General features: G+C 48.0%; 1 protein-coding gene across 1 annotated transcript; it reads left to right on the forward strand.

Moving 5' to 3' along the window:
* Positions 1–11,808: 11,808 nt before the first annotated feature.
* Positions 11,809–17,082, forward strand: LOC117836008 (sulfate transporter 3.1). The gene is made up of 11 exons (XM_034715354.2): positions 11,809–12,258; positions 12,409–12,616; positions 12,921–13,092; positions 13,485–13,550; positions 14,929–15,042; positions 15,166–15,282; positions 15,382–15,508; positions 15,633–16,110; positions 16,208–16,293; positions 16,398–16,474; positions 16,589–17,082. Exons 1-11 carry the CDS (start codon positions 11,925–11,927, stop codon positions 16,775–16,777), a joined length of 1,968 nt encoding a protein of 655 aa, XP_034571245.1. The 5' UTR covers positions 11,809–11,924; the 3' UTR covers positions 16,778–17,082.
* Positions 17,083–17,486: the final 404 nt, after the last annotated feature.

A 17,486-nucleotide genomic window follows, 5' to 3' on the forward strand; every position in this document is an offset into this window, starting at 1 on the left:
ATCATCTTGGATCCCACCCATTCCCACGACACCAGATTCCAAGTTAAGCTCGAAGCGATGGCGCTGCAGAAAGCAGATGATCCGCTGATGGCGGTATCTTACTACATGATCCGCTGACGGCGGTATCTTTCTATTACTAATTACTATTATTAATTGGAGCTTTTTCTTAAGCCTCCAAGTGAAGTCACCTAGGCTACTAGGTGGACACTCTAGAAAAAGAGATAATTGGAGGTTTCTTTTAAAGCCTCCAGGTGAAGCCACCTAGATTACTAGGTGAACACTCTAGAAAAAGAGATAAATCAAAAAAATTCTCACAATAAAGCAAAACATCTAGCCATCGATTAGTAGACTCAAATAATCGTAGCCATTGGATCTATTATGTTTTCTAAAAAAATTACCCACCTATACCATTATGCAAATAGCCTAAAGTAACCCCCTAATCTATATATAAATTACCCACCTATGCCATTATATAAAATAAACTAAAGTAACCCCTAATCTTCATCAAAATTACCCACTTATATCATTAAAAAAAATATTTAAATAACATCTAAATTTTCAACTAAATTATCCACCACTAATACTTAAAAAATAATTTAAAGCTATATTACCCGCATATGCTATTATTAAAAATAACATGAGTTAACCCTATATTTGAATCCAAATCACCTTAATTAAAATATACACAAATATATGATTCTAAATTGTCTATTTCTTACATTAATATATGATATAATAATTAAGATTTATACGCATGATGTATATAACCATTTATAAAGATATAGAGAAAGTGATGAAAATATAGATTTCTTTGTTAAAATTAGAGTCATTAAACAAATTCAAGTGTATACCTACAATGCAAAGTGAAAAGTTACAGATTATAAATGTGGATGAAAACGTTATAGAGTAATTACTAACTAAAATCTATCATAATCAGATGAAGATAATGAGTATATATCTATATAAGTATTGTGTTCGAATATTTAACAAATGAGAGGTAGCTCAAGATAATAGTTTTGTAGCAATGTGATCTTATTTTTTTCCATTGGAGACTCTGCATTAGTTCTCACGAGACACGCTAAAAAGAGATCAATTCTAAAAATTCTCACAAAAATTAGAAACATCTAAACATCAAATATCAATCTTTTAAACTCTAATAATCATAGTCATTGGTCTATTATATTTTATAAAACATTTCCCACCACTATCATTATGAAAATATTCTAAAATAAAATCTAAACCTATATCTAAATTACCGAGCTTTGCTATTATAAAAAAATAATCTAAAGTAACCCCATAATATTCATCCAATTTACTCATGCATATCATTGTAAAGCATAACTTAAAATGTCATTCTAAAATTATATCCATGTATGTTGTTATTAAAAATAACCTAAAGTAAACATCTAAAATCTTAATCTAATTATCTTCATGTGCATCACACGGAAATATCAAAAAGTAAACTAATATATGATTCTAAATTATCTATTTATATCATTGTTCATATAGAAGTACTAATTTAACGTACATATGCATGATGAGTGTCACCATGTACACCATTTATGTATGTACGTTAGGAAGTGATGAAAAATATTGATTTTTTTTTGCTAAACACAATGCATAGATGAATGTGGATGAAAAAAATGTATAAAGTAATTACTAATAAAAATCAATCACAACTGGACAAAAGATAAGTGCACATCTATATGAGTATTATGTTGAAGTATTGAAAAAATGACAGAGTAGTAGGTAAACAATTTCGATTATTTGTTAGGAGTTTAATTTCTAAATAATTTTTAAATAAAATTGTTTTTAAAAATATTGGCCAAGATCGAAGAGAAGCAGTCGGAAGTACGAGAAGAGTACCCTGTGCCGCCTGCAGGCTATCTGTATATTAGTATCGTTTCGCGAGTACTTGTGTACATTCTTAATTTTGGCGTTGGGTCGAGCACAATCCACATGAGACCTTTTCTTCTACTACAAACAAGTCGCCGTCCCTATGTATCATGCAAATACGTCCTCGACCTGCACCCCAGCAAAGATTCTTCAGCAACAGGGGTAGCATGTCGCTTCCCATCACTATGGGGCATTGGCCACTCGACGATCACTAACTAACCCATCCTTTTCTTCCCAAGTCAACCGCATTATGCCATTACCTCCGATCCGGCCATTTTCGTGCAGCAGGACCACGGCACAGTGCATAGCCCTCCTCGAACTCTGCATGCTCCAGTTTCACTGAGAACAATCAAAACAAACTGAGGCGAAGAGGAACACCTTTTGGGCAATAATGCAGGCCCTAGTGGGATCGATGATCAGTCACTGCCGGACTCGCCATTGGAATGACGAGAGAGATTCTCCGAGCCTCATATCTGAATCTGATTCCTTTCGTGGATATCATCTGAGATGCTAACTTCTGACAGCATAAGTCAATAACACACTCGTCACAGTTGCCATGAGCTTTCAGGATGAGAGTCGTTTGCCGGGAGCGTTCGGCGTACGATGTTCATCCGCGCCTCTACTTTTTTTCCAGGCGTCGGCAATTCTGCACATACGTGCCTGCCTGGCTGCCCGTCGTCGTCCTCGCCTCCGTCCATGTGGCTTTGATGAGATGTGGGATTGTGGTCTTGTGGATGGGGTAAGCCCGAAGTGGAGAGAGGTCAGTAGCAGCCGGCTGAACCTACCTGAACCAGGCGCGGAGGAAGATCGAGGCCCCAGCCCTTTTTCGTGACAGCTCTTGGAGTGGATGCAGGAGAATATGTTTCTGCTTCTAGAATGCAAGGAAACTCACTGCCACTGCTTCCCCCCACCACTCCGGACAAAAATGGAAGGGATTCTGAATTTGAAGAGAAAAAGGCATTGCATTTTACTGCTTTGCATCATCATCAGACAACAGTCTATATGAGTTTTCTCTTTCCATAGGGTCAGCAGTGGAAAGTAACTCTTGCCTACTAGTGTCCATCTCAAGGACAAGATCGATGCATCATTACTGTGACACAATTGCGAGTTTAGCATACTTTGATCTCGTCTTTCGGAAGAAAAAACATACTTTGATTTCAGAAGGAGAAATTCCATTGCAATGCTTATACCTCGAAAATGACCTGTCAGCTGCTCTCTCACACATGTCGTCGTATCATTTTCAGTCCACGGTAGGTGCTCCAATTCGCAGCACAGAGACGTGGATGGAGAATGATGGCCGTCCTCATGAACAGTGATGGGATTCTGTTGGTGGACAAAAGAGGTGCAAATCTCTCCGCCAGAGGGTGCAGGGTGCTCAGGCCCAGATGAACAGGGAACCGTTGCCTTGTGCTGACGCGAAGCATGGGGCTACAGGAGTAGCCACTAAGCGATTAACCATCATTTCTCGTTCAATTATGCAGCCCACAAACGCAATTGCAGGCGATCGAGGTATGCTTGTTTGTGTCCGGAGTCCAGTCTCCAGATCCTGTTTTGCAACGGCATGATATGATCTATTCGGCCTACAGGGGCTGACCTCTGAGTAATCTGGTGAGCCACTGAACCTATAGGAGAACATGCGTCATCTGCGCTAGAAACCACTTTCGGTGGCACGATCTGCAGGCAACTGCAATAATGCATCCCAAAAGAGATTTATTCCCAAGACGTATCGGAATATGGGGGCACTGGGTGTTGCTTCACTGATGATATGCTGCTCAGCGTATCTGAACTGAAATCCTTATTGGCATGCACATATTTCAGCTGAAAAAACATCAAGAATGTTTGGAAATACTTTCAGTCAGTGAAGAAAAGAGCTAGCTTCTATCTGATGTATTTTGTATGGGCTAGCACTGTATGACATTTTTTCCAAGTGCTGGCATTCTGAACATATTCAGAGCAATATAACTTTTGCGTGATTGTGAAACACCTATTCTGTGCTATGCATATTCCAACCCCCCCCCCCCCCCCCCCCCCAAAAAAAAAAAAAAACTAACTAAAGATCGTAACATATCTTCGTCCCTGCTCTTGTTCCTTTCCTTCATTTTTTACCTGGCAAGGAAAACCTCGCCCGCGCAACCTTATCCGGGGAAGGCTATACTGACTTACTCAGTAGTGCTACTCCAACACACTTCCCTGTCAAGCTTTCCGCTTTAACGCTCAAGTAAAGTTGATGGTATCGTCTGAAGGATTAATTTGTCCGCATAACCTCAACTTTGCAATGGCATAACCTTTTTTCGGTGACTTAGCACGTTTCTCATTGAGAGGAAGAGAGTTACAGTGCCGCAACTACAAGAGAACCCTCGTAGAGCAGAGATACAAAGTACCACCAAGAAGGTGGCAAGCAACCCAACACAACATGAACTAGAGCAGCAAGAGGGGGGTGGGGGTGGGGGCGAAGGGACCCTGCAACCTAGAAAAACCAAAAATAACCTAAACAACTGGATCTACAACCAAAAGAAAGAAACATCGTCGACAAAGTTGCCTAAAGGTGCCCAAAGGTCGCAAAGCATCCACCCAAACAACACGACCAAACGGCAAAGCATCCACCTAAGCACATGGTGGCAAAGCATCAACGGTGGCAAAGCATCCACCCAAGTAGCACAACCATGATGGCAAAGCATCCGTCTAAGCATACGGCGGCAAAGCATCTGCACGAATACAACAACAGTAGCAAAACATCCATTCAAAGAGCATAAACCGAGCGGCAAAGCATCCACTCGGAGAAAGCATCATCCAATGCGACGGGGGCGGCAAAGCCAGACGACAGCAACCCAATGCAAGCAACCAAGATGACGATGGTCAATGTGATGCGAGGCAAGCACAGAAGAAGAATCTCCCATAGAAGAGTTGACAACCACCACCACCACCACCAAGCTGATACCTGGTGTCCCAAGACAGATAGGGATGGCAATCTCACAAACAGAGGCATGGGCAGCAGCACCACACGCCGACAACTGCAGTCAAGCCGCCGCCACATAGCAAGCCATGTGGATGCAGAGCCAGCCACCAGAAGGAGCCCTCCCAGAAGTGGAGGATGGCACGGCCCCCACTGCGGAGCAGAAGCAGAGGCAGGCACCCGGGGAAGCACCGGGCGGGCTAGTCCTCCAGCCGCCCTCATCGACGGAGAGGGCAAGTCCCCAACCAAGGCCTAGATGCTCCTGTTGGAGGGGGCAGCAGGACCACAGCGCGGCAATAGCCCCAGCAACCAGCGGTGTGGCCACGGCGCAGCGCTTCGGCAGAGACGATGTAGCAACAGCAGGCCCAACGTGTAGATCCGGCGGTGGAGAGTATAGATCCGGCCATGGGAGGCGGATCTAGCCTCCGGTGGCCAGCGTTGACCTCGACCGGCAAGGAAATCGCGATCGGAGTTGACTGGGCTCTAGGGTTGCGGAGTGGAGAGAGGAGGAAAGAAAGGGAGGGGGGCGTGGCGCAGCCGCAAGCCGCCACCTAGCAAACGGCGGCAGCGGCCGCCGGGGCTTGTTTGGGGGGGGGGCGGCGTCGCCCCCCGAGTTGCCTGGAGGACAACACAGGGGTGGGGCTCAGTTTTTCCCGGTCAATGGCATAACCTTTATCTCTTCAAGTCATGCATTGCCAACAGATGTATAATTTAACCCTGTAGTGGGTGAGAGAATACCGGAATACTCCATTGGCTAGTTGATGGCTCGTTTGCAGGGACAGATCCACCTTGAGAATGTTATTAAAGGACCAGCTTTAAATGGATCAGGATAATTGAGATGACATGTCCTTACTAAAAGTATTTTATCTGCACAACAATCTGTCTGAGGTAGGTTGTACCTGGTCAAGAACTCAAGATGGATGTGTAGAACTGCATAAAATGTTCAGAGTCATACTGGTTTTTTTCTCAGAGATAAACTGAAGATGTGGTAGCCACTAGTAAGCCATGAAATTCACATGGTGAAAATGATTTAGCCAAGTCGTGATACTTCCTCCGGTACTCTTCAGCCCTACGATTTCAGCAGAAATTCAAAAAAGACATCCAACTAAAATTAATGTGACGTTAACAGTTTAGTGTCTGCATACGGAGAGGAGCAATTCGTACACGCAAAAGTACATCTCCGGGGTGAAAGTGTTCCATTCTCCCTTTTGTTCAGGAAGCCAGAACTGCTCCTCCCTTTGCATATTTTCTGCCACACAATATACAGCATATCAAACGATTCTCATTCTACCTGGAAAGAAAGTGACACCTACTCGCAACACGGCCGGGGATTGAAAGAATCTCATTTTGTCCAGCAAATTTTTTGCTGAAGTTAACTTGAAAGCCACACAACACCAAGAACACATGATCGTCCAGCAAACTAAAGCCGGGAGACGACGCAATCGCAGCCCAACAATCGTCTTTGATCCGTAAAGTGAAAGCGGTTCCTGCGGATAAATCGCTGTCTCGGTGACTCGGTTCCTTTGAACATCACCACATTCTCCTTCCCACTCCCCCTGTGGAGACGTGAACCTGCACTTGTTTCAGAATGGCTGCGAAATGCCGATCCAGATACGCTTCAATAATGGGTCAACTTTTCGCGCCATTTCTGTTCGTCCAAGAGATGCATCCATTTCAGCTCGGAACGCTCCTTGTCCGGATTTGTATGGACGAGAATATATTTTGTGGGCCTCGTGGATAGAACAGATAGGATCGAAAATGATGGGGAAACCATGTTTTATACTCCATCTGGAGCATGAAGAGATTGGATAAAAAATGGCCTGCTTTGGCTTTGTCAGGGGAAACTCTGAATTCTTTTCGAGCTGTTGGACTTAATTGCTGTAGGTGGAATTTTAATAGGGGGTTATGTGCAAGCTTAACAAGACACATAAATTAGGGCAAATTAGGGCTTTGTTTATGAGTTCCTTCAGGGCCTTCATGCAAAATATCAGGAACGGATCTTCTTCCTCGTTGGGCTGCCGGCGGCTGTGTTTCTTGTTGGCTACTGGCGGTTCTGGTGGTCGGCCTTGTCAGTGCTCTGGCGAGTCAGGACTCTTATAAGAGTAGCGAATAGAGAGAGGAGGTCGTGTTGGTCTTCAGGCGCTCATTATGCGGTGTTGGCGGAGTAGCTGAGGGCAGCGGTGCTGCTTGGTTCGGCCATGGCGACGCATGGTGGTGCGAGTGCCGAGTCTCGGCACGGGAGAGGGGCATCTTGGGATGGACATGGAGGGACTGACGATAATACCCTTTATATTATCTACACTAGTCTCGTATACTATCTATACCATAAGTGAAGCTTTTACCGTCGAATTCTTTTATACTCGTCATTCTCGAACACTAGTATAGTCTAATATTGTGTACCACGTAAAAGGACTCTCGTTTTGAGCCAAGAAGGCAGCGGACAGTTTTGGCGTGCTTGCTCGCCGCAGTTCGTCCAAGCACTCCATGAGATGATGGTCCAACTATCCAGGTCAGACTGGACACTTGTTCAGCTCGCGAGGTGTGTCAGGTTTGGGCAGTTTGAACTCCGATGGAGAGATTAAAACTGAACTCTATTACCAGCTACATGATTGCAGGTTTGAAGAAGAAATTGGAGTCGGCAGATCTGTGGAAGTCGATCAGTAGTCGTGTGCTGACTGCAGAGTGCAGAGCCGTTGCGCACTTGCACACCCCCTAACCACTCAGAAAAGCTGGATCACCAGTGCCCCGCGGCTTCTGGCAAGCCTGCCGCTGTGGCGGCACCGGCACTGATAGGATGCAATTGTAATGCAGCATCCTGAATCCTGATCAGGATTCTGGAAGCCTCTGGCCTTGAACCGAAGCCGTGTTTGTTTGGTGTTCAGAACTACTGTTGGGAAGAAGGGAGAATAAAAGACAACAAACCAAGTGAACAAGTGAGCAAATGGTCAAGAATCCTCTCCTCAAAGTACCGGAGCTCTATTTATAGGGAGGAGGAGGTGGTTATTTATACTTATTCTATTGGTGAGGTCAAATATTACAAATAAGTCTAAGTCGCTAAACCTTACAAACAAGCCCTAAGACCTCTGTTTGGAACCTCTTTGTACATAGTGGGTCCCTAACCTTTTGAGACGTAACCCCCAACAACCACTTCTCCGGTCGCTGAACGAGCAGTTCAAGAATCGTATACTGACCAGTTACAAGAGCCGAAAGTTAGCGTATAATGGAAGGTGAGAGTATCTGAAAGCAGGCAGGGTTGGAGAGAAACTTCCAAACCTGCACACAGAAGATCATTGGTCAGGTGATTATATATAACCAGGTCCTGTATGACCAGTCAGACTTAAGACTGACACATCACTGTCAAAACACCACTTTTGATCTGAACCTCAGGAATCATGTAATCACCTTTTGGCCATCTACCAGATGTATTATTATAATATGTTTTGTTTGGACTTAACCTCATCTTTGAGCATCATCATTAGCATTAATCTACCAGACTAGCTACCTTATGCGTAATCTTAGGATTACGCCCAACTGCCTGCCACTAGGGATGGTAAAGGGCTCTCTAATTTAGCCTAGCAAATTTAAGGATCGGGCTTAACAAGAATCAGGCTATAATTTTATATGATTTTAAACTAAAATAGATAGGGCTGACTTAGATTGTGAAAGAAGCATGAGGGTCATGGTCCATTACCACCCCTAGACATTTCTCTCTCTCTCTCCACGACGCAGTGAGCTTTAACATAACACAATACCCTCCACAATGTAATTCTGGCTAGTTTTTCAGCAAAACAACATTGCCTTGTCACTGCCTGCCTGCGTTCTTGGTGTTGGATGCATCAGACTCAATCTGGAGCGACTGGTGGTGCTCTGAAGTCTGAATGTTCCCAGCACATGGAACATGGCACGTGAGTATCACACTCATCTCGTACTATACGTCGTCGTGATAAACCAGCTCTTCCTCTCTCGAGAGGTCAACGTGCTTAGTGCATCTTTGACCCGGATGATAAGCTGATACGCGTCTAATGGCCTCGGTGGCGTACACGCTGGCCGCATATTGTGTACTTAGTGACGGGACTCGGATGGGAATCGGCGCCTCTCATCTCCCTTCACAAGTTCACATATCAGCATCACCATTGACCGTGTGTGGCTTACAGAATAAGCTAGATGCTCAACACCTGATTACCTGATGAGCACATTGAAAACGATGTGTTACTGTACGCATCCAATATGACATCTATACTCGATGGCGTATACGCATGTACATGATGTCGTCTGGCTAGACATGGACGGAGGCAGAAACTCAAAAAAAAAAATTTCTTCGGGGGACAATAATGCTATTTTTTTTAAAAAAATGGTTGAATTTGAAATTTTATGGTGAAAACTTTAGGTATCCGTATGTGTATACATGCCCTCAATTATTTTGCGTTAGGCCCACTATGATTTGATTAGGACGCGGGGAAGGAATTGCGTCATTGAGTGTGTGGTCTTATGCGTCCGTGAGAGGTCAAGACAAGGACGCATGCAAGGAGTCCAAGTGCGGCAACTGTAGCCACTAGAGTCTGCACAGAGATGAGCTAGCTAGTGATGCCCGAATCCATCAGTCCGCAGGAGAGAAAAAGCTTAGAGAAGTGTCGACCAGATGAGATCGATCAGGATCAGCTATAGCAGGTAGATTTCCCCAGCATCGATCTGAGCCAGATCGCGCCCGAGCAATGCAATCGAGTTAGCCAGTTAGGAGACGAGTGTGTGCGTGCTGGTAGAATCTGGAGAGGCAAGTGGGCCGGGGGTGTTTGGGGTAGCAGCCACTGAGGAGGCTGTAGTTTCAGAACGATGCACACGTGTTACTGCAGCGAATAATCTCTCGTGCACGCACTAAGTAGCTGCTGTCAAGGTGGTGCTGACGCGCAACTTTTGCTATAGCTTACTCCTCTCTTATCTATGGTGGTGTCTAATCTTTGTAACTGCCACCTTAAACGAGTATCTAGGCTTTGATTCTTTTTCAGCTCCGGCTAAATGACTTTCTAAAAAAAATCAGTAGGAGTACTACGCTGTACTCCCTCTGTTTCAAATTATAAGGGTCCTTTTGGTTGAGCTTTTAAGCTGCTTTGACTTCCAAAAAAGTTAAAAGCCAACCAAAAGACTACCCAACCCATAGATGCTTTGGGTAAAACTATCTTCTCCCCGTACAAAATTCACAGCCGCTTGGCCCCTACTTCCTCCAGCTGTGAAACGGTAAGTTCGAAGAAATTACCCACCTGCCACTAGTTATGAAGGTACCGGTTCGTTCTTTTCTCGACATTTTCCCGTCTTCCCTGCTCTCCTCCTCTCGGTCCTCCCTCTCCTAAGGCGCGGCGCAGCTAGGGTTGCACCCTTGCTCGCGGCGCCCCGCAGCCCCCTCTGCCGACCCCCTGAAATGAGCTCCGGCAGCATTCCTCCATCTCCGGTGGCCCCCCCTCTCCCTTCTGGGCGGCGCGGCGCTCTTCAATCTCGGCGTGGCCCTGCCTGTGCCCTTCGCCGCCACCGGCCCCTCCCCTCTCTCCCTGCACCGCTTAGAACCTCGCCAGTCGCCATCACCCAAGCTCCGCCCGATTCACGCCACAGGCTCATTCGCACGCAGCCAAGGCCTTGTCTATCCGGAGGAAGAAGAAGGGACTGATAAGCGGGATCCGCTCGTCAGTGAGAGAGGGAGAGGGTTTTGTGGGGTGGACAATGAATGACATGTGGGGTCCGCTCGTAAGTGTTTTCCAAAAGCCACAGCTGTTCCACCAAACGGTTTTTCCAAAACCCACAACCCACAGTTCACAGCTACTTTTTTAAAAGTCACAGCCCAACCAAAACACACCCTAAGTTATTCCAACTTTTTTGGAGAGTCAAACCATTTTATGTTTGACCGAAATTATAGAGAGGATCACAAATTTATAGCACCAGATAGATATACTATGAAAATATATTTAATAAAAAAACTAATGATATCATAAATATTAGCACTATAAATTTGGTCAAATTTAAGATGTTTTGCCTTTTCATTCTAAAAAATTTAGAATGACTTATAATTTAATTTAAGTAAGCGAGTTTTTATCCTTGAAGCAGCAAAAAGGAGGAGAGGAGGAACACTAGTGTGCCTCAATTCACGTGCTGAGAGCCAGCGTCGAACGAGTCGCTAGCGTTTTGTTCCTACGCATGTTCTTTTTTCTCCAGGTCAGCTCCGATCCTAGTCAGCTAGTACCTGCTTGGAATTGCGTGCGAGTAGTTCTAGAAGAAGAAAATTTGGCGTCACGATGTATGTAGCCTACAAAAATCTGGACGCGCCTCGTTTTATGAATTAATTAGGTGGATGTCGCGGTTCCAGAATCATGGGATCGACTAGGTGCTAACTGCAGTCGTCAGTTACCACATCAGGAAATATCACGCCGGAAAAGAACCCGCCGCACATGCGCGTAAACTCACGCGCGTTTCATCGCCGCCCCCCCCCCCCCCCCCCCCCCAAAAAAAAAAAAAAAAAAAAAAACTCGTTGCCAATCGGCGGCCGAGCAGCTTGACACCTCCACAGATTCCAACCGAGCGGCGACAAGGACCGAACCATCCGCCTCCGCGTCCGCCGCACCCCGTGCCGACGCCGCCCGGCGATGGACAGCGGCGCCGGCCCGCACACGAGAAGCGATGGCCCCGCGCGTGCGCCGTGTCACGGCCGGCGAACAGGCACAGCCGCCCACCTCGCCGCGCCTCCACGTGCCCGCCTCGCCCACGTGTCCTAAACCCCACCAGGCGCCCTCCCCCTCCCCGTCTCGCCGGCGAGCGGGGCCCGCACCCACCCGGTCCCGCCACCAGCGCCGAACACGCCCGCGATGGAGTGACGCGGCAGCCAACCGGGGTCCACCACCCATATCGCTCGCGGGCGGGGGCTCGTCGCCTAATCCAGCTGCCCTATATAAACCACCCCCGAACGCCTCACGGAGACATCGCCACCAAACACGCAGCAGCTGGGTAGCTGACAGCCACATACGGACACGCTTCTGCTTCCCCTGAAGAAGAAAGGCAGCTGAAAGCTCAAAGCTCTTCCCCTGAAGTAGTAGCCATGGGCGGCGGCGGCGGCGCGGAGGCGAACGGCGGAGGTGCGGCCCGGGTGCCGGTGCCGCCGGCGCGGCCATTCCTGGACACGTTCCGGGGGAACCTGAAGGAGACCTTCTTCCCGGACGACCCGTTCCGGTCGGTGGTGCGGGAGCGCGGGGCCGCGCGGCGGACGCTGGCGGCGCTGCGCTACTTCTTCCCGTTCCTCGAGTGGGCGCCGGCCTACACGGTGGGGGCCTTCAAGTCCGACCTCATCGCCGGCATCACCATCGCCAGCCTCGCCATCCCGCAGGGCATCAGCTACGCCAAGCTTGCCAACCTCCCGCCCATCCTCGGACTCTGTAAGCACATCTAGCGAGCGCCATTAATTTTGTATTCATGCAACATGCACGTACGCATTGAGCGATATTACATACGAATTGGACGACGACGAAGCGAGCGCTGACGACCGGCTACTGGATGCATGCTTGCGTTGTTAAAAAAAAATACAGACTCGAGCTTCGTGCCGCCGCTGGTGTACGCGCTGATGGGGAGCTCCAAGGACCTTGCCGTGGGCACGGTGGCGGTGGCGTCGCTGCTCATCGGCTCCATGCTCAGCAGCCAGGTGTCGCCGACCGATAACCCGGCGCTGTACATGCACCTCGCCTTCACCGCCACCTTCTTCGCCGGCGTCTTCCAGGCCTCGCTCGGCCTCCTCAGGTATGGCATGCTGCTACAATACATGAGTTGAATACAAAGTGCCTAAGTGATCAGCCTCTATCTAGCTCAGCTCCAAGAGCAGTTGGTGAAAGATGCCAAAAGTGCAGTAGCTAGCTTGTCTAAAGTCATCAGTTTCTATTCTAGAGCAGCCACTCTAGTACCACTAGCTCGCTGTACTAGACTACTACAAATAAAGTGATAATAGTTAATTAACTCATGGTAGAATCTTCACCAAGATTAGAAATTTAGGTAAAAAGTAACTGCCGACTAATCTTTGTACACGTGCGTGCGCTTGCATCAACAGGTTGGGCTTCATCGTGGACTTGCTGTCGCACGCGACGATCATCGGGTTCATGGGCGGCGCGGCGACGGTGGTCATCCTGCAGCAGCTCAAGGGCATGCTGGGCCTCGACCGCTTCACCACCGCCACCGACATCATCTCCGTCATGGAGTCCGTCTTCTCCCAGACGCACCAGGTACACATTACATATTTACACGCAGCTCCGATCCCAAACAAATTTAAGCACGCACAGCACACGGATGGGCCATGAATACGTGTGTGGTCAGACGGCGACGACGGCAGCACAAGCCTCTGGAGCTAGCCCTGCAGCAAGAGGTTGCGTTGCGTGGATGTCCGGCAAGGCCTGGCCGGAGAGGGACCTGCAGCGGAGACAGGGACATGAATGAATGGCCCGGCCCGGTCAGTGGTCACTCGCTCCACCACGCTTGCTTGCTTGCGGCAGGGCTAGCTCATCAGTGCCACGGGCCACACGATATTGATTGGGAGTTGATGAGGGGACGATCTTGATCTGATCCCCGTCGTTATCGAGATGCTGATTTCCGTGCTCCGACGGTTTTGGTTTTGCAGTGGCGGTGGGAAAGCGTCGTGCTCGGCAGTGGCTTCCTCTTCTTCCTCCTCGTCACCCGCTTCATCGTAAGCACTTCCACTTCGTCTCTAATATAATGGAGCATATCACACCAAACGCACCTTTAATTTCCCGATTGTTTATCCATTATTTTTAATTGAGATTAAGAGTTCTACTAGTCTCTCTTAAAGTAGTGTGAGGGATACATATACTAGCATGATCGACTCTACTTGTTAGAAAAAGGTAGAGCCATGAGAATCTTTGCGAAATGGCTGGTCCAATCATACTAAAAGAGTATACACGTGGACCACAAGAGAATCGACTAATCATGGGGGTGTTTGTGGTTTTTCCCCCCTTCTCTTCCTTTCTGTATAGATAATTGATCATGACGTAATACCTCACTTGTACTAAGATTGCGACTAGAGACAGCTAGCTTGATTGCACAATTTAAGAGAAAATTGCAATGGAAAATGCATTGTAAAACACGTGTAGAAATGGGGGTAAAAAACCCCCTGGAAATGTCGCGGATTCATCATAAATCCGAGCTTGCATGAAAATTAAACAAATATCTCACCCCGAGCGAGATTCATTCTAGCCTAGTGAATCCGTGACTGCTACTGCAGGTAGCCTGGTCACGGCCTCACAGGCCTGCTAGAGATGCAATGCAACAAAGAGGAGTTTGTCATGTCATGACTGGCTTGGAGCCACACGCACATGATATAAGGACGCCATCTCGTGACCTGATTGGTGGGCGACAACAATGGAACCAATCCATCAGGCACTTTCGCAATATGTATGGCGTACAGATGCATCGCCGACGGCGACGATCTAATCTGCCTGTCAAAACTTTGGCTTGTATTGGACATCTTCCTATCCTGCAACCCCTCCCCCCCCCCCCCCCCCAAACAGGAACAACCCTTGTCTTGTTCAAGGTGCGCTACTAGTGGAGGAGGCACTGAATTATGTGATTCAGGCTTAGAAGTTACAACTTAGGAGCGTGCCCGTGCGGCTACAGGAGGGGCCGTTGCATGATGGCATCATGCGCAGCAGCTTTTTTTTTTTTGCTAGAAAAGAGCTTTTGACTTCCCTGTGCATCAGTTTCATATATGTTTTCTAAAGTGGCCGGATCCAGGTTCATGGGTAGTGAAAACAATGTGCAATAATTGCAAAAGGCCAAGGTCCACCAGAAAAAACTGTGTTGTAGTGTATCAACTTTTTCGTATGAGAACCCTCTGAAAAAAAAAAGCAGAAAAATGGACCCCCTCTATATTATCGCAATCAGAAGTTGTTCTGAAAGTATGCATCATTGGATGATTAGTCCAAATTTCTCAGTTGTCCTTTTTCTTGGCGTGATCAAGAACTAAAACCCGATTATTGCATATTTCATCACGGGACTTTGTAATGTAAAAGTTGTAAAGTTTAATGTAACCTTACTTGTTTCTTCAGAGCAAGAGGCGGCCGAAACTATTCTGGATAGCCGCGGCGGCGCCGCTGACGTCGGTCATCCTTGGGAGTGTTCTGGTGTACCTCACTCATGCTGAAAACCATGGCATCCAAGTGGTGAGCGCAACTTCTGAGTTCTGTCTGATAATACTAGCATCACATTGTCAACAAGAAATGCAGGAACATCCAGTAAAAATGGACTGGTAATTTATGACATTTGTTTTTCTTTCTACATCATAGATCGGTCACCTGAAGAAGGGTCTGAACCCACCGTCATTGACAAGCCTGCAATTCTCCCCACCCTACATGATGCTTGCGCTGAAGACCGGGATCATCACCGGCGTCATTGCCCTCGCTGTAAGCCTACTATGCTTGTCTCACTAGTTACAAGCCTGCAAGATTTTCATCGCGTTAACCGAAGTACTTACAGTGGTTTGCTCGTTCTGTCAAATGCAGGAAGGCATCGCCGTTGGGAGGAGTTTCGCCATGTTCAAGAACTACAACATCGACGGCAACAAGGAGATGACCGCCATCGGAACGATGAATATCGTCGGGTCATTGACATCCTGCTACCTCACTACCGGTAATATAAACACCCATTTTCCGGTGCAGGATTCAGTCAGGATCATAATAAAACAAGTCTCGGATTCAGAATATACATACCTTGTTGCTAAACAGAACCATTTCTGTGATGATGCATATGCCAGGCCCGTTCTCGCGGTCCGCCGTGAACTACAACGCCGGGTGCAAGACGGCGATGTCGAACGTGATCATGTCGCTGGCGGTGATGCTGACGCTGCTGTTCCTGACGCCGCTGTTCCACTACACCCCGCTGGTGGTGCTGTCGGCGATCATCATGTCGGCGATGCTGGGGCTGATCGACTACCAGGGCGCCATCCACCTGTGGCATGTCGACAAGGTGGACTTCTGCGTCTGCCTCGGCGCCTACCTCGGCGTCGTCTTCGGCAGCGTCGAGATCGGCCTCGTCGTCGCCGTCTCCATCTCCATCCTCCGGGTGCTGCTGTTCGTCGCGAGGCCGAAGACGACGGTGCTCGGCAACATGCCCAACTCCATGATCTACCGGAGGATGGACCAGTACACCGAAGCGCAGGCGGTGCCCGGCGTGCTCGTGCTGCGGATCGACGCGCCCATCTACTTCACCAACGCGAGCTACCTCCGAGAGAGGTAAGCGACTGATGAACTGAGAAAATCAAAGGCAGTTCTTCAGAACGGATGGCAAGGGCGATCTGGAGATCTTACCCTGATCAAACTCGTGTTTCAGGATCTTGCGTTGGATCAATGAGGAGGAGGAGCGCGCCAAGGGTGAGGGCGAGATGGGCGTGCAGTACGTCGTCCTTGACATGGGTGGTGAGTTAATTGTTGGCTTTTGTCTGAACTCTGAAATTCTGCATCAGAAACAAACACCTGAAGCATTTTGCATGTTTCTGAATCTATCTTTCTGGTTGCTGCAGCCGTCGGTAGCATCGACACGAGCGGGACGAGCATGCTGGATGAACTCAAGAAGACCTTGGAGCGAAGGGGCATGCAGGTAAGAGCAAAAGCAATAATTTACACAGTTCAGAACTTGAAGAGAGTTAATTCTGAAATGCCATGACATGAACCCTGGCTGATTCAGTCGTCTCTTCCAATGTCCTCCTTTCAGATCGTGCTGGCGAACCCTGGCAGCGAGATGATGAAGAAGCTGTACAGCTCCAAGGTGCTGGAGCTGATCGGCCACGAGTGGATCTTCCCGACGGTGGGCGAGGCGGTATCGTCGTGCGACTACGTGCTGCACTCGCACAAGCCGGGCGCGGTCATGGACAGTGCGGCAGCCCATGGGAACATGGTCTGATTTGGCAGGAGGACGGCGACACGGTGTGTGTGTTTGTGTGTGCAAATGTAATACTAGTAGTTGAGCCTGACGACCAATGTATAAAATAGCAAGACTATGGGATTTAGCGTAGAGCTGTGCTCAACCGTTATAGCTCCGCTATAGCCCACTATAGCACCGCTCCGCTAATTAGTACAACATTGTTGTAGCGGCAGCTAGCATCAACTGCTATAGCATCGCTATAGCCCGCTATTTCGTACATTGCTGACAACATGAGTTGTCAACAAGCAAGCTGAGATCAATATACCTTCATCTCGAGTGAGTAATGTACTGGTGCATTGCCAAGGAAATCACATAAATCCAATCGAATCCGACCTGTGTCAAGGTCCATGTGGGCCGGCCTGTTGCCGTCTGGCCAAGTCCATATGGGCCGTCAGATTTGATCTGCACAGCCCAGATCGGTTGTTTCGGCCACCCCCTTCGCTGCTCAGAAGAGGCAGTGAGAGTGTGAGGCAATGGAGGGCGGCGGCGGCGGCGAGGGTTTGCCGTCGCTGGCCCGGCCTTGCACCACCTCTCGTGTCTCCACATACACCCTGAACGGAGACTGGAAGCGCCAGTCATCACTTGCCAAGGGCGTCGCCTCCCTCGCCCTAGGCGCTGGTTGCAGAATCGGTTGTCAAGCGAGGAAAACAACCAGGAAGTAAAACGAAGGAAAAGGAGGAAGAAGAAC

This window comes from Setaria viridis, chromosome 9, assembly GCF_005286985.2.
Source record: "Setaria viridis chromosome 9, Setaria_viridis_v4.0, whole genome shotgun sequence".
In the NCBI taxonomy this organism is placed as follows: Eukaryota; Viridiplantae; Streptophyta; class Magnoliopsida; order Poales; family Poaceae; genus Setaria; species Setaria viridis.